Source organism: Onychostoma macrolepis, chromosome 17 (genome assembly GCF_012432095.1).
Source record: "Onychostoma macrolepis isolate SWU-2019 chromosome 17, ASM1243209v1, whole genome shotgun sequence".
NCBI lineage: Eukaryota > Metazoa > Chordata > Actinopteri > Cypriniformes > Cyprinidae > Onychostoma > Onychostoma macrolepis.
This window is the reverse complement of record NC_081171.1, coordinates 23,109,561-23,128,194: the sequence shown is the minus strand read 5'-3', so window position 1 is coordinate 23,128,194 and position 18,634 is coordinate 23,109,561. Positions and strand designations below refer to the sequence as shown.

General features: G+C 35.3%; 1 protein-coding gene across 1 annotated transcript; it reads left to right on the top strand.

Moving 5' to 3' along the window:
* The first annotated feature begins 2,963 nt into the window (after nt 1-2,963).
* On the top strand, nt 2,964-17,114 carry LOC131523225 (calpain-1 catalytic subunit-like). Its single transcript, XM_058749389.1, has 21 exons — nt 2,964-3,217; nt 5,061-5,133; nt 7,803-7,921; nt 8,044-8,177; nt 8,363-8,537; nt 8,887-8,952; nt 9,767-9,852; nt 10,670-10,744; nt 10,877-11,037; nt 12,031-12,191; nt 12,293-12,304; nt 12,462-12,667; nt 12,749-12,806; nt 13,138-13,206; nt 13,312-13,369; nt 13,461-13,522; nt 13,675-13,743; nt 13,850-13,928; nt 15,634-15,750; nt 15,886-15,938; nt 16,110-17,114. Exons 1-21 carry the CDS (start codon nt 2,969-2,971, stop codon nt 16,134-16,136), a joined length of 2,109 nt encoding a protein of 702 aa, XP_058605372.1. The 5' UTR covers nt 2,964-2,968; the 3' UTR covers nt 16,137-17,114.
* Nucleotides 17,115-18,634: the final 1,520 nt, after the last annotated feature.

Below are 18,634 nucleotides of genomic sequence, written 5' to 3'. Positions count from 1 at the left end.
ACTTTTGGTAGTACCTAGGATAGCAAAGTCCACTAAAGGAGGTAGAGCTTTTTCACATTTGGCACCCAAACTCTGGAATAGCCTTCCTGATAACGTTCGTGGTTTAGACACACTCTCTCTGTTTAAATCTAGATTAAAGACACATCTCTTTAGCCAAGCATTCACATAATAATCTTGTACTTCATTTGTATCTAATCAAATGTACATTATAATTACATTATAATTGTTCAATGGGTTGAACAAATCATTTTTGCTTGAATAGAACAGCAGCTACGCTAATTATGTCTCTATCTGTTTCTCTGATTCTGCCACGGGATTAACATCCCGTGATAACTAGGAATTACTGAAGCGTCAGTCTGGATCCAACCCTTAAAAAGATCCGAGATGACCAAACACCTGAGAAGAGATGATGGCAACACCTCAGAGGACCGCGGAGGATGCCAACCCTCAGACAACATACAGAATTACCAAGTTAAGTCTGTCATAACTTAAATATATTGGGTTTGTTCTTCACATATGTATGTGTATATATGTGTGCATGTGTGCATATGTGTATGCATGTGTGTATATATATATATATATATATATGTGTGTATATGTATAGTAGAAACTTAATTTCCTGTAAAGCTGCTTTGCAACGATTGTATCGTAAAAAGCGCTATACAAATAAACTTGAATTGAATTGAATTGAATATTTATTTAGGCAATGGGATCATTTGGGGTCCTAAGCGGACCCGATTTCGAAGAGGGGACTTGATTTCTCATGACACCGGCAGTTTAGAATGCAATGAGCGATCCAGTCATATATATAAATCAGTGGTACCAACCATGTAAAAAACAAAAAACAAACAAAAAAAAAAAAACGTGCCATGGTCACGTATGTTTTAGCACCACTCTCTGGACATTTCACTTTGAAACTGACGCAAAACGTGCAGTAAGGTGTTGCAGAAATGTTTAATAGAGGCACATATTTTCATGAGCCTGGGTTATACTCTTTCAGGGTTCATACTTGATCTGAGGTGACTGGGTTTTATCTGCATATACTGTACTGGCATGGTTTTACATACCTAAGTAGGCCAACAAGAGTGTTCACTTGCCAAGAAAATGTCAAACACTCTGAAGTTACTTGAGGCCATGTTAAACCATGTCAGCATATTATGCAGTGCAACATTAACATGGGCCAACATGGCCATAATTTATAGAAATATACATAATGCATAAATTTATTGCAGATAATATCAATTGCAATTCATGATCATTATAATGATGAAATGTGAGTAGAACGCAACATTCAAAGCAAGTCCAGGCACGATGAACTGGTATCTGCTGCACAGAATGCATTTTTGGAGGCTTTACATAAACCCATACTGTAAAAGAGTGCTAACATACTATCCCAGGTGAAAAACAAGTATACTTCCATAATGTACTTAAAGTGCTCTATTTTTTGCGCATTAATTTTGTACTTACAGTAATATACTAAAAATGATTCTTTAGTACTTCTTAAGATAAACTTAAGATCATCTAAGTGTACTCAACTCTACTATTTTGAGACACCATGAAGATGAACTAAAATGCACTTTTAACATACTATCTTTGCATTTAAAAAAAATATTTGGTAACCACTTGTAGCACACTTGAACCCATTTTCATACACTAGTACACTCAAGTGTACTACAAGTGGTAACTAAATACATTTTTTAAATGCAGAGATAGAATGTTAAAAGCACATTTTATTTCATATTCATGGTGTCCCAAAATAGTACAGTTGAGTACACTTAGATGATCTTAAGTTTATTTTTAAGAAGTACTAAAGAATCATTTTTAGTATATTAAGTACAAAATTAGTGCGCGAAAATAGAGCACTTTAAGTACATTATGGAAGTGTACTTGTTTTTCACCTGGGATCACACTGTGATAGTATCCTAACAAGCTGCATACATTTTATAATGCTGGCACAGAAATAAACTGTGCACATCTGGCCAATTTTTGTTTCTTCTGAGGGGGAAAATAATATTTTGCATATTGTGAAACATGTTGGCCAACATTTTTTTTTTCTGTGGCAAATGTGAAGGATTTTAGTTTCTCAGAATGACAAAGACTTTCTGCCAGTCATTTTGTTAACAAACACATAAGCTGGGAGTTGGGTGGGGCTTCAGCTGTTTTAAAAGCATGAAGTAGGGCAAACATGAGTAAAAGCCACTCACAGACAGAGAAGACAACCAGGCTTTGATTTGTTGCATCATTGAAGGTACGTTTACATTTTATTCATTTCAGTAATAAGTTAAGGTTCAGTAGTCTAATAGGAATGGATGGTCTATATTTTACTTGTAGATACAAACTAGTTGGTGGAAAACACTTTATACTAAAACTGATCGAATTGTATTAATGCTTGTATGAATTTAATTACATTTAATTTTTTCATTTATTCAGTAATCTATGCAAAGTAAAGTACTTGTGTGCTAGTGTAAATTTCTGTAAGAAGTTATTACACACTGGGTGTGCATACCTGAAGCATAAACATTAGAGCATGGCACTAACAATAGATAAAATGTATCCTATGAATGCAGTGTAAGTTGCTTTGGATAAAAGCTTCAAGTGCCAAATGTAAGTGTAATGTAAATACAATGCACAGAAAAATCAATAACATGATGGAATTTGTTTAGGTTTAATAGAAAATGTAGACAACTATATCCAAAAACAAGAACAGCAAGACATGTAGACGTGCCAAAGAGAACAGTCATCTAGAACTGCAAGATGTACAGATGCATTGAGCTGTCAGAGTATATACACCTCTTAAATGATTTTAAAATGAAGAGGAACAGTTTGAGTCTGGGATTTCTGGCTGCAGGGAATGTCATGTGGTAAATTTGCTGGATATGAATGTGACAGAGGTAATTTTTTCACAGCATTGTAATATATTTGTATTGTTATTGTATTTCCCTCTTAAAAAATCTAGACAGATTTCAAAATGCCTCCTCCAATGGTTCCACATGGCATGTGCTTAAAAGTAATAAACAACCGCAATATGAAGGGTGGTATGGGCTCTGAAACAAATCCTCTGAAGTTCATGGATCAGGACTACAACTTTATACAAAACTACTGTCTCAAGACAAATCAGAGATTTGTTGATGAGTTTTTCCCACCAGATCTCCGTTCTATTGGTGAAGGGCTGCTGAAGCCAGATGATATGGCCAGGGTGGAGTGGATAAGACCAACGGTAAGTAGGCAGCCCTGTGTTTTGCTTGAAGCATTTGGCACGCGTGTTCTGACAATATTGCACAAAATTGTAGGAGTGTAAAATATACACTTTTGTTGAAAGCTAAAAGAGTCTTATTTTAAAGTCAGCTGACTGTGACAAGCTAAATGCTTAAAAAAAACTTAAAAGACATTACAGGTGCTGGTCATATAATTAGAATATCATCAAAAAGTTGATTTATTTCACTAATTCCATTCAAAAAGTGAAACTTGTATATTATATTCATTCATTACACACAGACTGATATATTTCAAATGTTTATTTCTTTTAATTTTGATGATTAGAGCTTACAGCTCATGAAAGTCAAAAATCAGTATCTCAAAATATTAGAATATTTACATTTGAGTTTGAATAAATGACCATCCCTACAGTATAAATTCTGGGTATCTCTTGTTCTTTGAAACCACAATAATGGAGAAGACTGCTGACTTGGCAATGATCCAGAAGACGAACATTGACACCCTCCACAAAGAGGGTAAGTCACAGAAGGTCATTACTGAAAGGTGTGGCTGTTTACAGAGTGCTGTATCAAAGCATATTAAATGCAAAGTTGACTGGAAGGAAGAATTTGGGTAGGAAAAGGTGCACAAGCAACAGGGACGACCACAAGCTTGAGAATACAGTCAAGCAAAGCCGATTCAAACACTTGGGAGAGCTTAACAAGGAGTGAACTGAAGCTGGAGTCAGTGCATCAAGAGTCACCACGCTCAGACGTCTTCAGGAAAAGGGCTACCAAGCCACTTCTGAACCAGAGACAACGTCAGAAGCATCTTAAATGGGCTGTGGAGAAAAAGAACTGGACTGTTGCTCAGTGGTCCAAAGTCCTCTTTTCAGATGAAAGTAAATTTTACATTTCATTTGGAAATCAAGGTCCCAGAGTCTGAAGGAAGAGTGGAGAGGCACAGAATCCATGTTGTTTGAAGTCCAGTGTTAAGTTTCCACAGTCTGTGATGATTTGGGCTGCCATGTCATCTGCTGGTGTTGGTCAACGCAGCCATCTACCAGGAAATTTTAGAGCACTTCATGCTTCCTTCTGTTGACAAGCTTTATGGAGATGCTGATTTCATTTTCCAGCAGGACTTGGCACCTGCCCACACTGCCAAAGGTACCAAAAGCTGGTTCAATGACCATAGTGTTACTGTGCTTGATTGGCCAGCAAACTCGCCTGACCTGAACCCTATAGAGAATCTATGGGGTATTGTCAAGAGGAAGATGAGAGACACCAGACCCAACAATGCAGATGAGCTGAAGGCCACTATCAGAGCAACCTGGGCTCTCATAACACCTGAGCAGTGCCACAGACTGATCGACTCCATGCCACGCCGCATTGCTGCAGTAATTCAGGCAAAAGGAGCCCCAACTAAGTATTGAGTGCTGTACATGCTCATACTTTTCATGTTCATACTTTTCAGTTGGCCAAGATTTCAAAAAATCCCTTCTTTGTATTGGTCTTAAGTAATATTCTAATATTTTGAGATACTGATTTTTGACTTTCATGAGCTGTAAGCTCTAATCATCAAAATGAAAAGAAATAAACATTTGAAATATATCAGTCTGTGTGTAATGAATGAATTTAATATACAAATTTCACTTTTTGAATGGAATTAGTGAAATAAATCAACTTTTTGATGACATTATAATTATATGACCAGCACCTGTATAAACTTGACCTGTAGCTACATATTACAGCAGATTCGGGTCCTATTCAGAAAGACATTACTAAACACACTATCGGTCAAAATATCCCTTTCACAGAATGGATCAGTTGACCAATACCGAAGGTGTATTACTTATTTTCTTTCAGGTATTGTGTCCAAATGCAGCTGAATTGATTGTAGAGACAGTGTCCAGGTTTGACTATGCCCAAGGGAATGTAGGTATGTTTGGATAACCACAATATTGATGTTTTAGACCAGGGGTGTCAAACCCAGTTCCTAGAGGGCCACAGCCCTGCAGAGTTTAGTTCCAACACACATACCATGTAGTTTTCAAATAAGCCTAAAGGACCTGGGGCCTGTACCATGATGGTAGTTGAACAAATTCAGAGTTCCAGGATTAGTTTCAAGTTGACAAAACCAAACCACTCCTATCCGGCTTTGTTGGTACCATGATGCTGATCATCAACTTTCTTTGTCAACTCAGGCTTTGATCCTGAGATTGTGGAGCACATGCACATGGATGTGGGACATCAGTGGTGAACAGCCAATCACAAGCCTTGGTTAAAAGTTAAAGGTTTTGCTAAAGGTTAAGAGATTGAAGAATATGATGAATTTAAATGCATTTACATTGAAAAAAGTACTTGTTCATGAAAGAGGACAAATAAAAGAAATGATCTTGCTCTATCAGTGCAGTCATAAGTGAAACTTGTTAAGTTAGTTAATATAGTTGGAAATATACAGCAATAGAGACTGGAACATGTAAGGTCACATGCAATCATTTTTAAAGCATTATCTATTGATTCTACAGCTTATTTATATTACCTACGATCTGTATATATAAACATTCATTTAAAATAAATGATTTATAATAACTGTTAAACTAAAATTGCTTGTGTTTAATGGATTAATAATATAAATCATATAATTATATAAATCATATAAAATAACTCATAAAATAATTTAAAATAAATAATGATAAGTAATTATCATTAAACCCAGACAATTTTTTTTTTCTTGTTTAGTACTAGTTACCTTTAATTTGGAGCAAGAGAAATTGGGCGAGTGACTTATTTGCGTTAGACACGTGTCACTTTGCTCACATCCGATTGGTCCAATTTCAGTTTGAGATCTCTAACCCAGAACATAACCTGCCCCGGAGCAGGTTAGCTGTGGAGTGCAAGTTACTATGGCAATGAATGCAGCTAAAAGCCAAGCCACTTTCATGGTAACTAAAACCAGTACCGCTGCTCCCTATACGCAGAGTACGCAGTTTGCGTAGGGCACCAACTCCCAGGGGGGCACCATCTCAGTTGAAGAAAAAAAAAAAAAAATTGTTCTGTATTAATATTAAAATTAGCATATACATATACATAAATAAAAATATAAACATGAACAAATATATATATATATACATATATTCTTTTTTTATTATCATAAAAAAATTTTTTTTACGGTGAACGCATTAAAGCAGAGGTGACGCGCCATTCCCGCGCCCGCTCACACCTCATGTTTGCGGCTGAATGCAAATGATCATAATTTATGGACTACTATACCCGTACTATACTATAACGCGTTTTAATGTCGGTAATAATTTAACCACCAACAATGTGTCTAATATTCTCTCTTAGTTTCCATGTTCCCTTACGAAAATTAGGCATGGTTTAAAACGAATAAAACCAAAAGTCATGGTTCTTGTAGCCATGGTAACCAGAAATTAACCATAATATTGTTACTTCAAATAGCCTAATAGTTTACAAAGAAGTATTAGGATAATATATATATATATATATATATATATATAATATTTGTGGTTATAAAAACAGACCTAAGCCAACAACAGACTTTAAAATTTCTTAAAATGCATTATATAAAAACGAGGCAATAATGATTGGTTAAATAATAATTATATGGTTTCATTGAATAACACTGTTAAAATACATAATGTAATACAAAATGAACAATTTATTTACATTAGGCCTACATATTATCCTATTACAAATGCCTGTAAAGGGAGCCAAAGGCCTGGTAATTGCTGCTGTTAAACTTACAGGACGATCAAATCCTTGTTTAATAGGCTACTGACCAAACATTTAGGCTAATTCAAATATCCACTTAATCTTTCATTTTTAGCTACCTTTTTGCGATAGATGACACAGCCTCTGTTTTTTCAACAAAAACATGTGGACATCACAACCCTTGGTTTTATCGTAGTGAAAGTGCTTGATTTTGTTTTGCGTGATTTCTGAGTGCTTGAGACTATAAAATCAATCAGACAACTGTTAACCGTAGCCGTAGGTAACCGTCTAGAGCTACAATTGTAATTTGTAAATAATATAAATTAATTACAATTTATTTATTTATTTACTTTTATATTTTATTAAAGTTCTATTTTGATCCCTACGTTTTATTTATTTTTTTACTTCCATAATATTTGACAGAGGGGGCACAACAATACAATTCTGCTTAGGACACCCATTTGGCCAGCAGCGACCCTGCCTAAAACCCAGGATTGGTTCAAACTAAACTGAAACTTACCTGGCTAGCCAGCTAACCTGGCTCATGGTACAGGCCCCTGATTAGCTGGATCAGATGTGTTTCATTTGGGTTGGAGCTAAATTCTGCATGGCTGCGGCCCTCTAGGAATTGAGTTTGACACCCCTGTTTTAGACCAAGGGTTTCCAACCCACATGTCCTGCAACACACTTGGGTTTGTGAATCTGTAGACAGACACTGATTAGCTGGCTCAGGTGTGTTTAATTAGGGTTGTAAAACAAAGTAAATGCTTTCACTAGCAAAACTAGAAATTCAGATGTGAGCTGAGATATGAAAGATATCAAATTCACTGTGGCAACTGGTGTTTTTCTTCTTCTTCTTCTTCTTCTTCTTAGGCAATTGTTGGTTTCTGGCCTCTGTCGGGGCTCTAACATTTCAAACCAAATTATTACAAAAGGTTGTTCCAGATGGACAATCATTCAGCCACAAATATACTGGTTTATTTCACTTCAGAGTAAGTTCCTCTCTTTTCCATGACATAATTGACAGCATCAAAACCCCAAACAATATCAGTTCCTGTTTTGTCTTTCAATGTATCAGTTGTTTTATCACAGTTCTACTAATATGAATTTACAGTTCTGGCAGTTTGGAAACTGGTATGATGTTGTGATTGATGACAAACTGCCGACAATTGACGACCAGCTGATTTTTGTGAAATCAAAAACACGTAATGAATTTTGGCCTGCCTTGCTGGAAAAAGCATATGCCAAGTAAGTGCCTGTACATCTTTTTCTTTGACTTTATAAAGTCTCATCAATAATGCAATATAATAGTGCTGTTGTATTCAATATAAGCACGGCTGTAATTCGACCTGTGGTTCATGTGCAGTAATTGTCCTCAAATTTATGTCTGTTACACTGTGGTAAACGATTTTGAGTTATAATGACTGTTCCAGGGTGTGTGGCTCCTACGCTGACATGCATAGTGGTCGAGTATCTGAGGCCCTCTTGGACTTTACCGGTGGGGTTCATATGCACTATGAACTGAAAACAGCTCCTAGTGATTTGTGGGAGATAATGTACCGTGCTTGCCAGTCAGAGGTCCTTATGGGTTGTCAAACTCCATCAGGGGTTAGCAAAGAGTAATTATATCTTACACACATGATCATGTTAAACTAAAAACATTAATATACTAAAGTAATCATTTAAATAAAGGATTATTGTGATGCCTTTGATTATGTAGATTAAATGTAAAGATGCTGTAAGCGATGTTAGCCATCTTGTTTACTAACTAAACCCCAAATTATGTTCACTCACTCACTCACTCACTCAGCAAAACCCCTCCAAAACCTTTTCTCTTGTATGCCTGGACAAAAAAAAAAAAAAAAAAAAAAAATTCGCTAGGGATTCCAGGAACTTTAACTCTTTTACACAGTGCCATCTGTCTCCTGATAATCTGTGTATGTTTCCACATAATCAGAAAGAGACACGGTTACCAAATGGCATAGTCTTGGGCCACGCTTACACCGTGACAAAGGTTTACCAGGTAAGACTGCACAATTCAAGTCTCAGCGTACATCAGATAATGTCATAAGATCCCAAGAATAATATTTTAAAGACAAAAGATAAGGCCTGGAGTCCAGTCAGAGATTTAGTATTTAGTGTTCTGCTAAGACAGTAGTGAGAAAAGAAAAATGTCTTTGAATGGCTTGTAGAAATGTATTAAAAATGAAATCAGGGATGTTTAAATTTTTAATGCCACAGACCCCAAAATCCTCTTGCAGTGGACCCTTTCCTAAAATATAATGGCGGTGTTGCCGGGTCTGCAGTTTACCCACCGAATTGGGCTATTGTTACACTACTGCTGTGGGTAGTTTTTTTAGTCCACAGGTTGAAGCAACCCCCCCCCCCCCCAAATAATAATAAAAAAAACTTAATTTAGTCTCGTTTTTACTGTGATTGGGCTAGTCTTAATTAGAATTTGGGAGGATTTTGTTACTCAGACCTGGCAACCCTGACTAATGCCAACTATATAATTTCATGTATTAAGATCCATTTATACTGTGTGAGGAACATATCAAGCAAGGACTTTAACCACAGATTGCTTCAGGGAGATTTTTCAGAACCCTTTCTAGACTTCACAAGCTTGTTCCTGCTAGAAAGTGTGTGGGAACTTGCTGGGAAGAATCTTTTACTATCCACTGAATGCAACAAATAATTGCAAATAAGCATTTTACTTCAAAATTCTTGTAAAAGTATTGTAAAATGTAACATTTTGTTTATAGTCTATTAAAGATACTATTAAAAATATTAAAAATGTCTGCCACTGTATTATATACCATTAAATATGTGCTCAACAGGTCACAAGTGGTAGAAACCCAGTTAAGCTGGTTAGATTGTTCAACCCATGGGGAGGCAGTGAATGGAAAGGAGACTGGAGTGATAAGTAAGCTCTGCTTTTATTTAACATTATAGCAGAAAACCAAAGAGCAGAACAACTGGCAGTACAAATATAAAACATCACATTTTTCTGCAAAAAGCAAAGGGAAGTAAACATGCAGTCCTTAACTCACAAAAATTGTGAAATTTTTATAATTGTTAAATTTATCCTCTGTCCTGATTGTAACTGTCAAAGACATGTTTTCAGAGTTGTGCATTGTTTCTGTTATAAATTCATATTAATTTGAGTTCATTTGTTTAAAAAATACTTGACTAAAATGTATGAATGTGATATTCACAGTGTAATAAGTAGAAAATGAGCTCCCTTGAAATGTTTAAAGTTGGGGGTTCTTTAAGAAAGAGTGACTGTTGAAGCGTAACAGGTCACATGTTGAGCGCTGGACCATTGCATTATGGGTCAATCTAACGTGGATGCAGAGAAACTTGAGTGTATACAGCCTGATAAAAGAATTACTTTATCTGCATGGTCTAAGAGGGCGCACACAGTAATTCATCTTTAAATATGTTGCATTTTGTGTATAATGTTGTTTTATATCAGTTTATGTAAACGATGTTAAGTGTAAATAGTGATGTCATTGGATTCAGATTTGTCACACATGTTCACTTGCATATCAGCTGACATTTGAATGACAGACTGAGAAAAAGGACTCTGAGAGATGCATATTTTAAATATATCACGGTGTCTGCTGAAAAGAGAGAGACAGAGACACAAATAAACAGCAAAGACATCTGTATGAAGCGTGGCTATCATTTCATTAGACCAGTGCAGCTACACTGATGTTTATTTTGTATAATTCTCTCAGATCACCTTTGTGGAACACAGTGACCAGCAATGAGGACCGCAAACAACTTCTTGTGAGTAACAATGGAGAGTTCTGGTGAGCATGAACCATGTTTTCATTTACATTCTTAAAATGTACTAAAACACAAATTACATTTTGTCAAAATTTAGTTTGACAAAGTACATTATATTTCATTTATATGTATATACATTGTTTTTTTTTTGGAAGGATGTCAATGAAAGATTTCCTTAGAACATTTGACAGCATGGATATCTGCTGTATCTGTCCTGATTTTCTGGAAGGGAAGTCTGCTTGTCGCTGGATTTCCAAGTACCACCATGGCAGCTGGGTTTCTGGGAGCACAGATGGAGGCTGCATGAATTATGAAGGTGCTTTTCCTGAATTATACAACCCGAATTCCGGAAATGTTGGGACGTTTTTTAAATTTGAATTAAATGAAAACTAAAAGACTTTCAAATCACATGAGCCCATATTTTATTCACAATAGAACATAGAGAACATAACAAATGTTTCAACAGAGAAATGTTAGACTTTTATCCTTTTATTATTTCAAATTGGATGCCTGCTACAGGTCCCAAAAACGTTGACACGGGGTCAACAAAGGGCTGAAAAAGCAAGAAATTTTGAAAAGATTCAGCTGGGAGAACATCTAGCAACTAATTAAGTTAATTGACATCAGGTTTGTAACATGATTGACTATAAAAGGGATGTCTTAGAGAGGCAGAGTCTCTCAGAAGTAAAGATGGGCAGAGGCTCTCCAATCTGTGAAAGAGTGCGTAAAAAGATTGTAGAATACTTTAAAAACAACGTTCCTCAAGCCATGTGTGAAGCGCCATCGTGTCCTGTAGGGCAAGGCTCATTGGACTGTTTCAAAGTGGAAAAGTGTTCTATGGTCAGACGAGTCCAAATTTGACATTCTTGTTGTAAATCACGGACGCTGTGTCCTCTGGGATAAAGAGGAGGGAGACCTTCCAGCGTGTTATCAGTGTTCAGTTCAAAAGCCAGCATCTCTGATGGTATGGGAGTGCCTAAGTGCATATGGTATGGGCATCTTGCATGTTTTGGAAGGTACTATGAAGGCACATGCCCCTTTCCCAACTATTTTAAGACCTGTAACATGCATCAAATTTGAAATGAACTCATTTTGTGCATAAAACGGTAAAAAATTTCTCAGTTTAAACATTTGTTATGTTTTCTAAGTTCTATTGTGAATAAAATATTGGCTCATGTGATTTGAAATTCTTTCAGTTTTCATTTTATTCAAATTAAAAAAAAAACGTCCCAACATTTCCAGAATTCGGGTTGTAAAAGCTGGTTATGAATGCAAATCTGCTTCTAATACATCTCTCCTGTGATTGTAGACAGCTTCTGTAAAAACCCTCAGTTTTGGCTGAGGATTAATGATTTTGATAAGGGCTGCGAGCAGGGCCAGAACAATGTTCTGGTGACTCTCATACAGAAACCTGACAAGAGACACAGACGCCGCGCTGCACACCATGGCATCGGATTCTACGTGTTTGCAGTCAGTATTAACAAAAAAGGCAATAAATATGGTTGTACTGTGTATGTATGATACCTTTGTGTTTGAAGTGTAACCTTTATTTTTATTTTGAACTTTCACAGATTCCACCTGAGGCAAGTAAATTATATAAATTATATCACAGAGTCTGGTTTAAAATTGCACTGTGTATTTCAAGTTGTAGTAATACATATTACATTTATTTTTTATACCTTTCTGGCACATTAATTTTATATGTTCAGTGAAACTAAATTTTGTATCATTATCTGTTAGATGAGATCTGAGGGAAAGCTTGGGTCAAGCTTTTTCCACGGAAGAAAGCCTGTGGTAACAAGCGAGCCCTTTGAACAGGCAAGACAGGTGATGAAATTCTTCAGGCTGGAGCCGGGAGTTTATCTCATTGTACCATCCACATACAAGCCCAAAACGAAAGGAGAATTCATCCTGTCCATTCTCTGCAAAAATGAGATCCACATTCAGTAAGTTGCATGATGGACTGATTGATTGACTTTGTATTTACGCTTGGAAAATATGGTTACATTTTTCTTTTTTTCTTTTAGAAAGGACACAGAAAAAATGGAGAAAGATTTTCTTGTGGATCTTTTAGGCGAGTCTGAGGTAATAATGAATCATTGTGTAAAAGTATTAGTATTCTGTTGTTTGAGTTTGTCAATGTGCAATCAGAGAATTACTTACTGAAATAGTTCATCATTCAGCAAATCTGCAATTATGGGCAGCTAAATCCTGTTTTTGCCCTGTTTTTGTTAATTCACGTATAAGATGGAAATAAGACCAGATATTATAACTCAACTTTAGGACTCTAAACTCTATTTATTTATGTATGTATGTATAGGCTATATGTATGTATTTATGTATGTTACTGATGAAACAGTTCAGTTCTAGTTGTCATTTTAGCAGTTTACTCATCATTATCTTTTCTCATGTTCAGGTCCATTACACTGAAGAAGTGGATGAAAGATCGAAAACTAAAGCACTGTTTCGGCAATATTCTGATCAAGTAAATATGAAAGCTAATATGTTATCAAAAATTACATTAAACCGCAGCTGCTGTGCTTAACAATATAACAAGCTTCAATCTTTTGAATGTCTTCTTTGGAAACAGTATAAAGTTGTTGATGCTGAGAAGCTTCAACGGCTTCTTCATGAAAACTTACTTGGAGGTGAGTGTTTTTAAAATCCTGTCCATTCTGTGTGAAATATAGCTAGTTTTGAAATCTCACAAATGTATCTTTTGTGACTTATACCTTTTAGGGCATAAAAACACTGAAGGATTTGGCCTGGATTCCTGTAGAAGTATAATAGCCATGTCAGACGTATCCTTTATTCTTTAAGCATGTAATTAAAAACGTAAAAATAATTTGTTGAATGATGATGATCTCCCAGGTTCAGCTTGTATTTGCAGTCATATTATAAAGAAACATGTTTTAGATCTAGAAATATTCCATGACTGTAACAATAACAATAGCTCAATGTTACTGGAAGACTCCGCGGACCAGAATTCATTCGTCTGTGGAACCGTATTTTGACATACAAGGTGAGTGTATTTGAGTCAGGAATTTAGCTATGGATTCAGTTATATTAAGATTTTCTTCCAGTTTTTATCAAGAATTATTTTTCAAGATTATTTATTTTTTTTACAGAATATCTTCTACAGCATGGATTCTTCCAGAGATGGTGTTCTGTCTTTCAACGAACTGCAAAATGCATTAGAGAAAACAGGTTGAGACTTGTACATTTTATGCTTTGCTCTGATGAACCGTTGTTGAAAATGTTGTAATTTTCTTAGTAGTAGGTTAGTATTCAATATTTGCATTACCTTTAATATCACTGTAAATGTTACAGCCAGCATAATAGCCTCACTGTAAAAAATTATATTATGAAAAAGTCATGACAACTTATGTTTTAAAGTTACTTTAACTCATAAAAATAATTTAAGCAATTTCAACTTTTTTTTTGTAAGTTATGCTAGATTCAACTTGATTTTTTAAGTCAGTTTAATGTTATTGAAATTCAAGGAGACCAATTTAATTCAGTGAACTTAACATTTTAAGTTCTAACTTACTGGCACACTGTAAAAAAAAAAAAGTTGAGCCAACTTAAGTTTGCTCGACTTATTTTTGTGCACTGTAAAACCCGACAAGTTAGGTTAACTCAAACTTTTTGAGTAAACTTATTGCCTTAAACCATTTAAGTTTTTAAAACTAACAATTATGAGTGCTCTGAACTTATTTCAGTTGAGTTCACTAAAATAAGATATACATTGCAATTAAGTGATTAATTGAGTAATAATTGAGCATTAGTGATGAACACTTGCTGTTAACAAACATAATCACTGAAGAAAAAGAAACACAAGAACAACTAACTTTAGTCACAGCCTTAGATGAAATCAACTGAAATAAAATACATTAAATCTCTCAAGATCTGAGTAAACAACCCCACAAACAGCATCACCAGCTCCACTTATTAATAACCAGACTGACTTTATTTCTGTCAGACATCTACAGAAGATCTTATTGAGAATTAACTAAGGTTTAGATGTTGATTTATTGTTTCAATTGAAGTAACCATGTTAGAGATCAGTGTCTGCTTTAGTTGGGCTCTTGACCCTTGACTTCTGTTTTAGTTTTTTTCCCCCCCCTCTTTTTCTCTGGTTGTTGTAATCATGTGTTCCTCAAACATATTTGTTACAACTCAAAAACCCAGAGAAAATGATCAGTAGTTGGTTGTTATATGTTTATAATGACAATCATCTGTTAGCGAACTGATCTCATTGTCTAATCTCTGATTAAATGGATGTTGTATTGATTATAGTAAGAGTGATTCTAAGAGCCAGTGGTTCTGTGACAGTCAGTTAATATAAAGGACTTTCTAAACAGTTTGTACACAAAAAAATTTAATCTATGGAAGCAGCTAGACTCAGTTTATGAACCTCAACAATGGTGACCATTATAAAACAAGAAAAAAAAGAAAATTCATGCTGCAATGCATGCTGGGTACTAGCATAGTACAAAACTCATCCATTGATCCCAGCATGCATTGCAGCATGATTGTTTTTTGTTTTATTTATATGGTCACCATTGTGAATCACAAGTGATTACTTTTTTACTTGACATGATTAGTTGAAACAACTAATACTGAAAAGTCCAATCAGCTTACAGAGAGCAGTTCAGTGCCAGTCAGGATTTTACAAAGTGAGTTGAAATGACTGGTATTTGTAATTTGTTTATACTTAAAAATTTAAGGCAGCCACAAAACTTAAGTTTTTAAGTTGAAATAGGTGGAAATTTTTTACAGTGCTCCCTCTGTGTCCAGTGACCGATAAAACTGAACACAGAGGTATTAATATTATATTGATATAACATATGTTCATTCACACATTGCAAATGTATTGTATTGACTGTATGCCATGGTTATTGTACCCTAGGCCTGAATCTAAATGAAGACATCCTCAATCTCATGTTTGTGCGGTATGGTGGTGCTACTGAACAGATCTCTCTGGAGGGTTTCATATGCCTTGTTATGCGTTTGAACTGCATGGCCAGTGAGTAGGACTCCAGTGTACTGGACAGAAACTGTATAGATTTTTGTTCAATCCTTTCATGCTCCTGAGCTACATACTCCTGGGTATTATGTTTTGGATTTATCACATATGAACAGTATTTATTCTTTTCATCAGGAATATTCCAGAGACTGTGTGAAAATGGAAAGATAACTCTTGATGAGAGTGAGGTAATTCTGGTGTGAACATTTATATATATATATATATATATATATATATATATATATATATATATATATATATATATATATATATATATATATATATATATAATTTTTTTTTTTCATATTTCCAAACGTACATAATAGTTCATAGATTTACAACCTGTTTCTGTGTTTTAGTGGATCGGACTCACCATGTACACATGAGGGAATGTCTGCTTGCCAGGAGGTTTGCCAACAATCGCAAGAAGCAGTTTAGTGATGAAAAACAATCAGCGATTTAGGCAATCTAAACATTTATTTTTTCCTTTATTTTTCTATATCAAACTGATAAACAAATTGTGATGGTTATACCGTTTCTTCTTTGCCCTATTATCCCTCTATTAAAATGCTTTTCTCTTTTTCTTAAAATTCATTTGATATACCAATTTTATATGATAAAACTGTTTGTAGTAATTGCAAAAATCTGTCTATTTTCACTGTTTGAAAAGATATGCATGTAATGTATGTATTTACCATTGTATACACTCGGAGTCACTGCTGGTGTAAAGAAAAGCATATTCAAGCAGATGCTATTTTAATACTAGTTCTGATGCTATTGTGATTGTGAAGTAAGAATATTTCTCAGCATAGCATCATATAAAGGGACTTTAGGCTACATGTAGGTCTTCAATACATGGAAAGATCTATCTATTCGCAATCATTTTCATCTAAATGACAGATGCTTTGGCTCCTGCAGGACTTAAAAACATGATTGACATGCCAGGAAATGTGTTTTGGTGTCAGTTTGTGACCATTGTTTGTCTGATATCAGCCACATTGATAACATCCACACAAGAAAATATTCAGCTGTCTTTTGAACATTTCTAATGTAGGCTATATGATACTCTGTTTTTAGAAATAAACTATTGATTTTAAAAACACTTTAATGAAAATTGTTCTAATTGAATTAATAGCTATATGGTTTTAATTACTTTGTTTTTACCTTGTAAATTTAGTGCCTTAGTGTATATTTAGTGTAAGCATTATTTTTTAATTAGTAATATTTTCAACTCAAAAGTAAATATGCAAATAATGTGGTTATTTCAATACATTGGAATTTCTTATTTTGTAAATGAACACACAATATTGAATACACTGATTTTATACATAACAGCCTCATTTTCATATCTGACGAAAATTAAATATGTTTGCCTGTTGCCTGTGTTGTTTATTGCCTTCTAAAGAATTATCTGATGGGCTTGTCACAAATGATGAAACATTCAAAAATGTTCAAAGTGGCTGGCTGGTTGTGATATTCCTTAATGTGCAGTTACATTTAATTTAGTCAGTCCTGACAAAGTCATAGAATATTTTTAAAATCTCAAAATTTGCAGATTTAAACTACTGTAGATTGTGAATCTTGCTGTTTTGTTAGTGTTTTATAGGGGGTGTTTGTATAAGTGAAAGGGAAATGTTAGACTATTATTGTAACGGAGACGTGAGGCGTACAGATCCATGTGCAAGCTTTTATTTAGAAACATAGTCAAACACAGGCAGGGGCAAACAGGTATGGCATGGGCAAGACAGAGTAATCCTAGGACAAGCGTGGGTCGACGATCGGCGAACAATATCCAACAGGGTAAGGCAGAGAGATAATCCAGGTACAAGAGCAATAGTCCAGGCGAGGTGCAAACAGAGTCCGAAACGGAAAGGCAAAGGGTTAATCCAGGAAACACGGGCAGGAATCAAAAACACGAGAAAACAGGCAAGGCAAGACTATGCCAACTAAGTGAGCTCCGTAGAGTAGCTATCGCTAGGAGAGTGATAAATGCTACACAATACTCGGCGATCTGACTAAGGAAGTCCATGGCTTAAGTAAACTGTGTGATCAGTGCAATCAGGTGTGTGTGTGTGTCGTATTGTAGTCCGTGGGTGATGTGCAACAGTAGTGTCGTGCAAGAGTCAATTTGATGGAAGGGCGACCTCTGGTGGCTATTGGGCGGAAGGCCACAGACCGGATTCGTGACAATTATCTACTTTAGTCAGTCTTTCAATGAGATCGAGTTTGGAATGTAGTAATTCTGGACCATGACACCACATACTGTAGGCGTGAGGCATTTAAATATTCTTTACACACTGACATGCTTAAAATTTATGAGGTGGCCTGAATGGCAGGAAAAACAGTCTCTACACAAAGTAAGGGGTGGGATGAATGCAAAAAGAAAAGAAAACAATATTCCACAGGTGTCGAGCACAAAACCAGAAACAGGGAGGAAAAGGTAATCTTTTACCGTAACTTTCTGACCAACCAGATCCTTGCAGGTGTGATGTATATCTTCCTTTACATTAATTGATTTTAACTAATCCATTTTCAAAAATTAATTATGCATAGATATTTTTTGTTAAAACATGATTAATTGAAGAACCCTAGATAAGCTTTAAAACAGTTGTAACTTTTTTTTTTTTGCTTTATTGTACTGATATTTGAGTATTATAACACTCAGTAACAGTGACAGAATCATGTGAAAGCAGATGGTCACAGCTTAATTCAGATAAATAACTTTAACTTTTTAAATATCAAATGTGAGACCTTTTTTGTTTGTATATTTTGATGAAGGTTCTCCTACTAATCCTGTGAAGTTCCTGGGTCAGGACTATCAGAAGCTGCTCCAGAAATCTCTCAGAAGAAATGAGCTGTACACAGATGAGTTGTTCCGTCCAAA

Bases quoted from the DNA above. Each gene is read 5' to 3' on its own strand.
- LOC131523225 (XM_058749389.1), top strand. From the start codon at position 2,969: ATGCCTCCTCCAATGGTTCCACATGGCATGTGCTTAAAAGTAATAAAC. The intron at 3,218-5,060 runs GTAAGTAGGCAG...ATTTTCTTTCAG, and splicing joins TGGAGTGGATAAGACCAACG to GTATTGTGTCCAAATGCAGC. The intron at 8,953-9,766 runs GTAAGACTGCAC...TGTGCTCAACAG, and splicing joins CCGTGACAAAGGTTTACCAG to GTCACAAGTGGTAGAAACCC.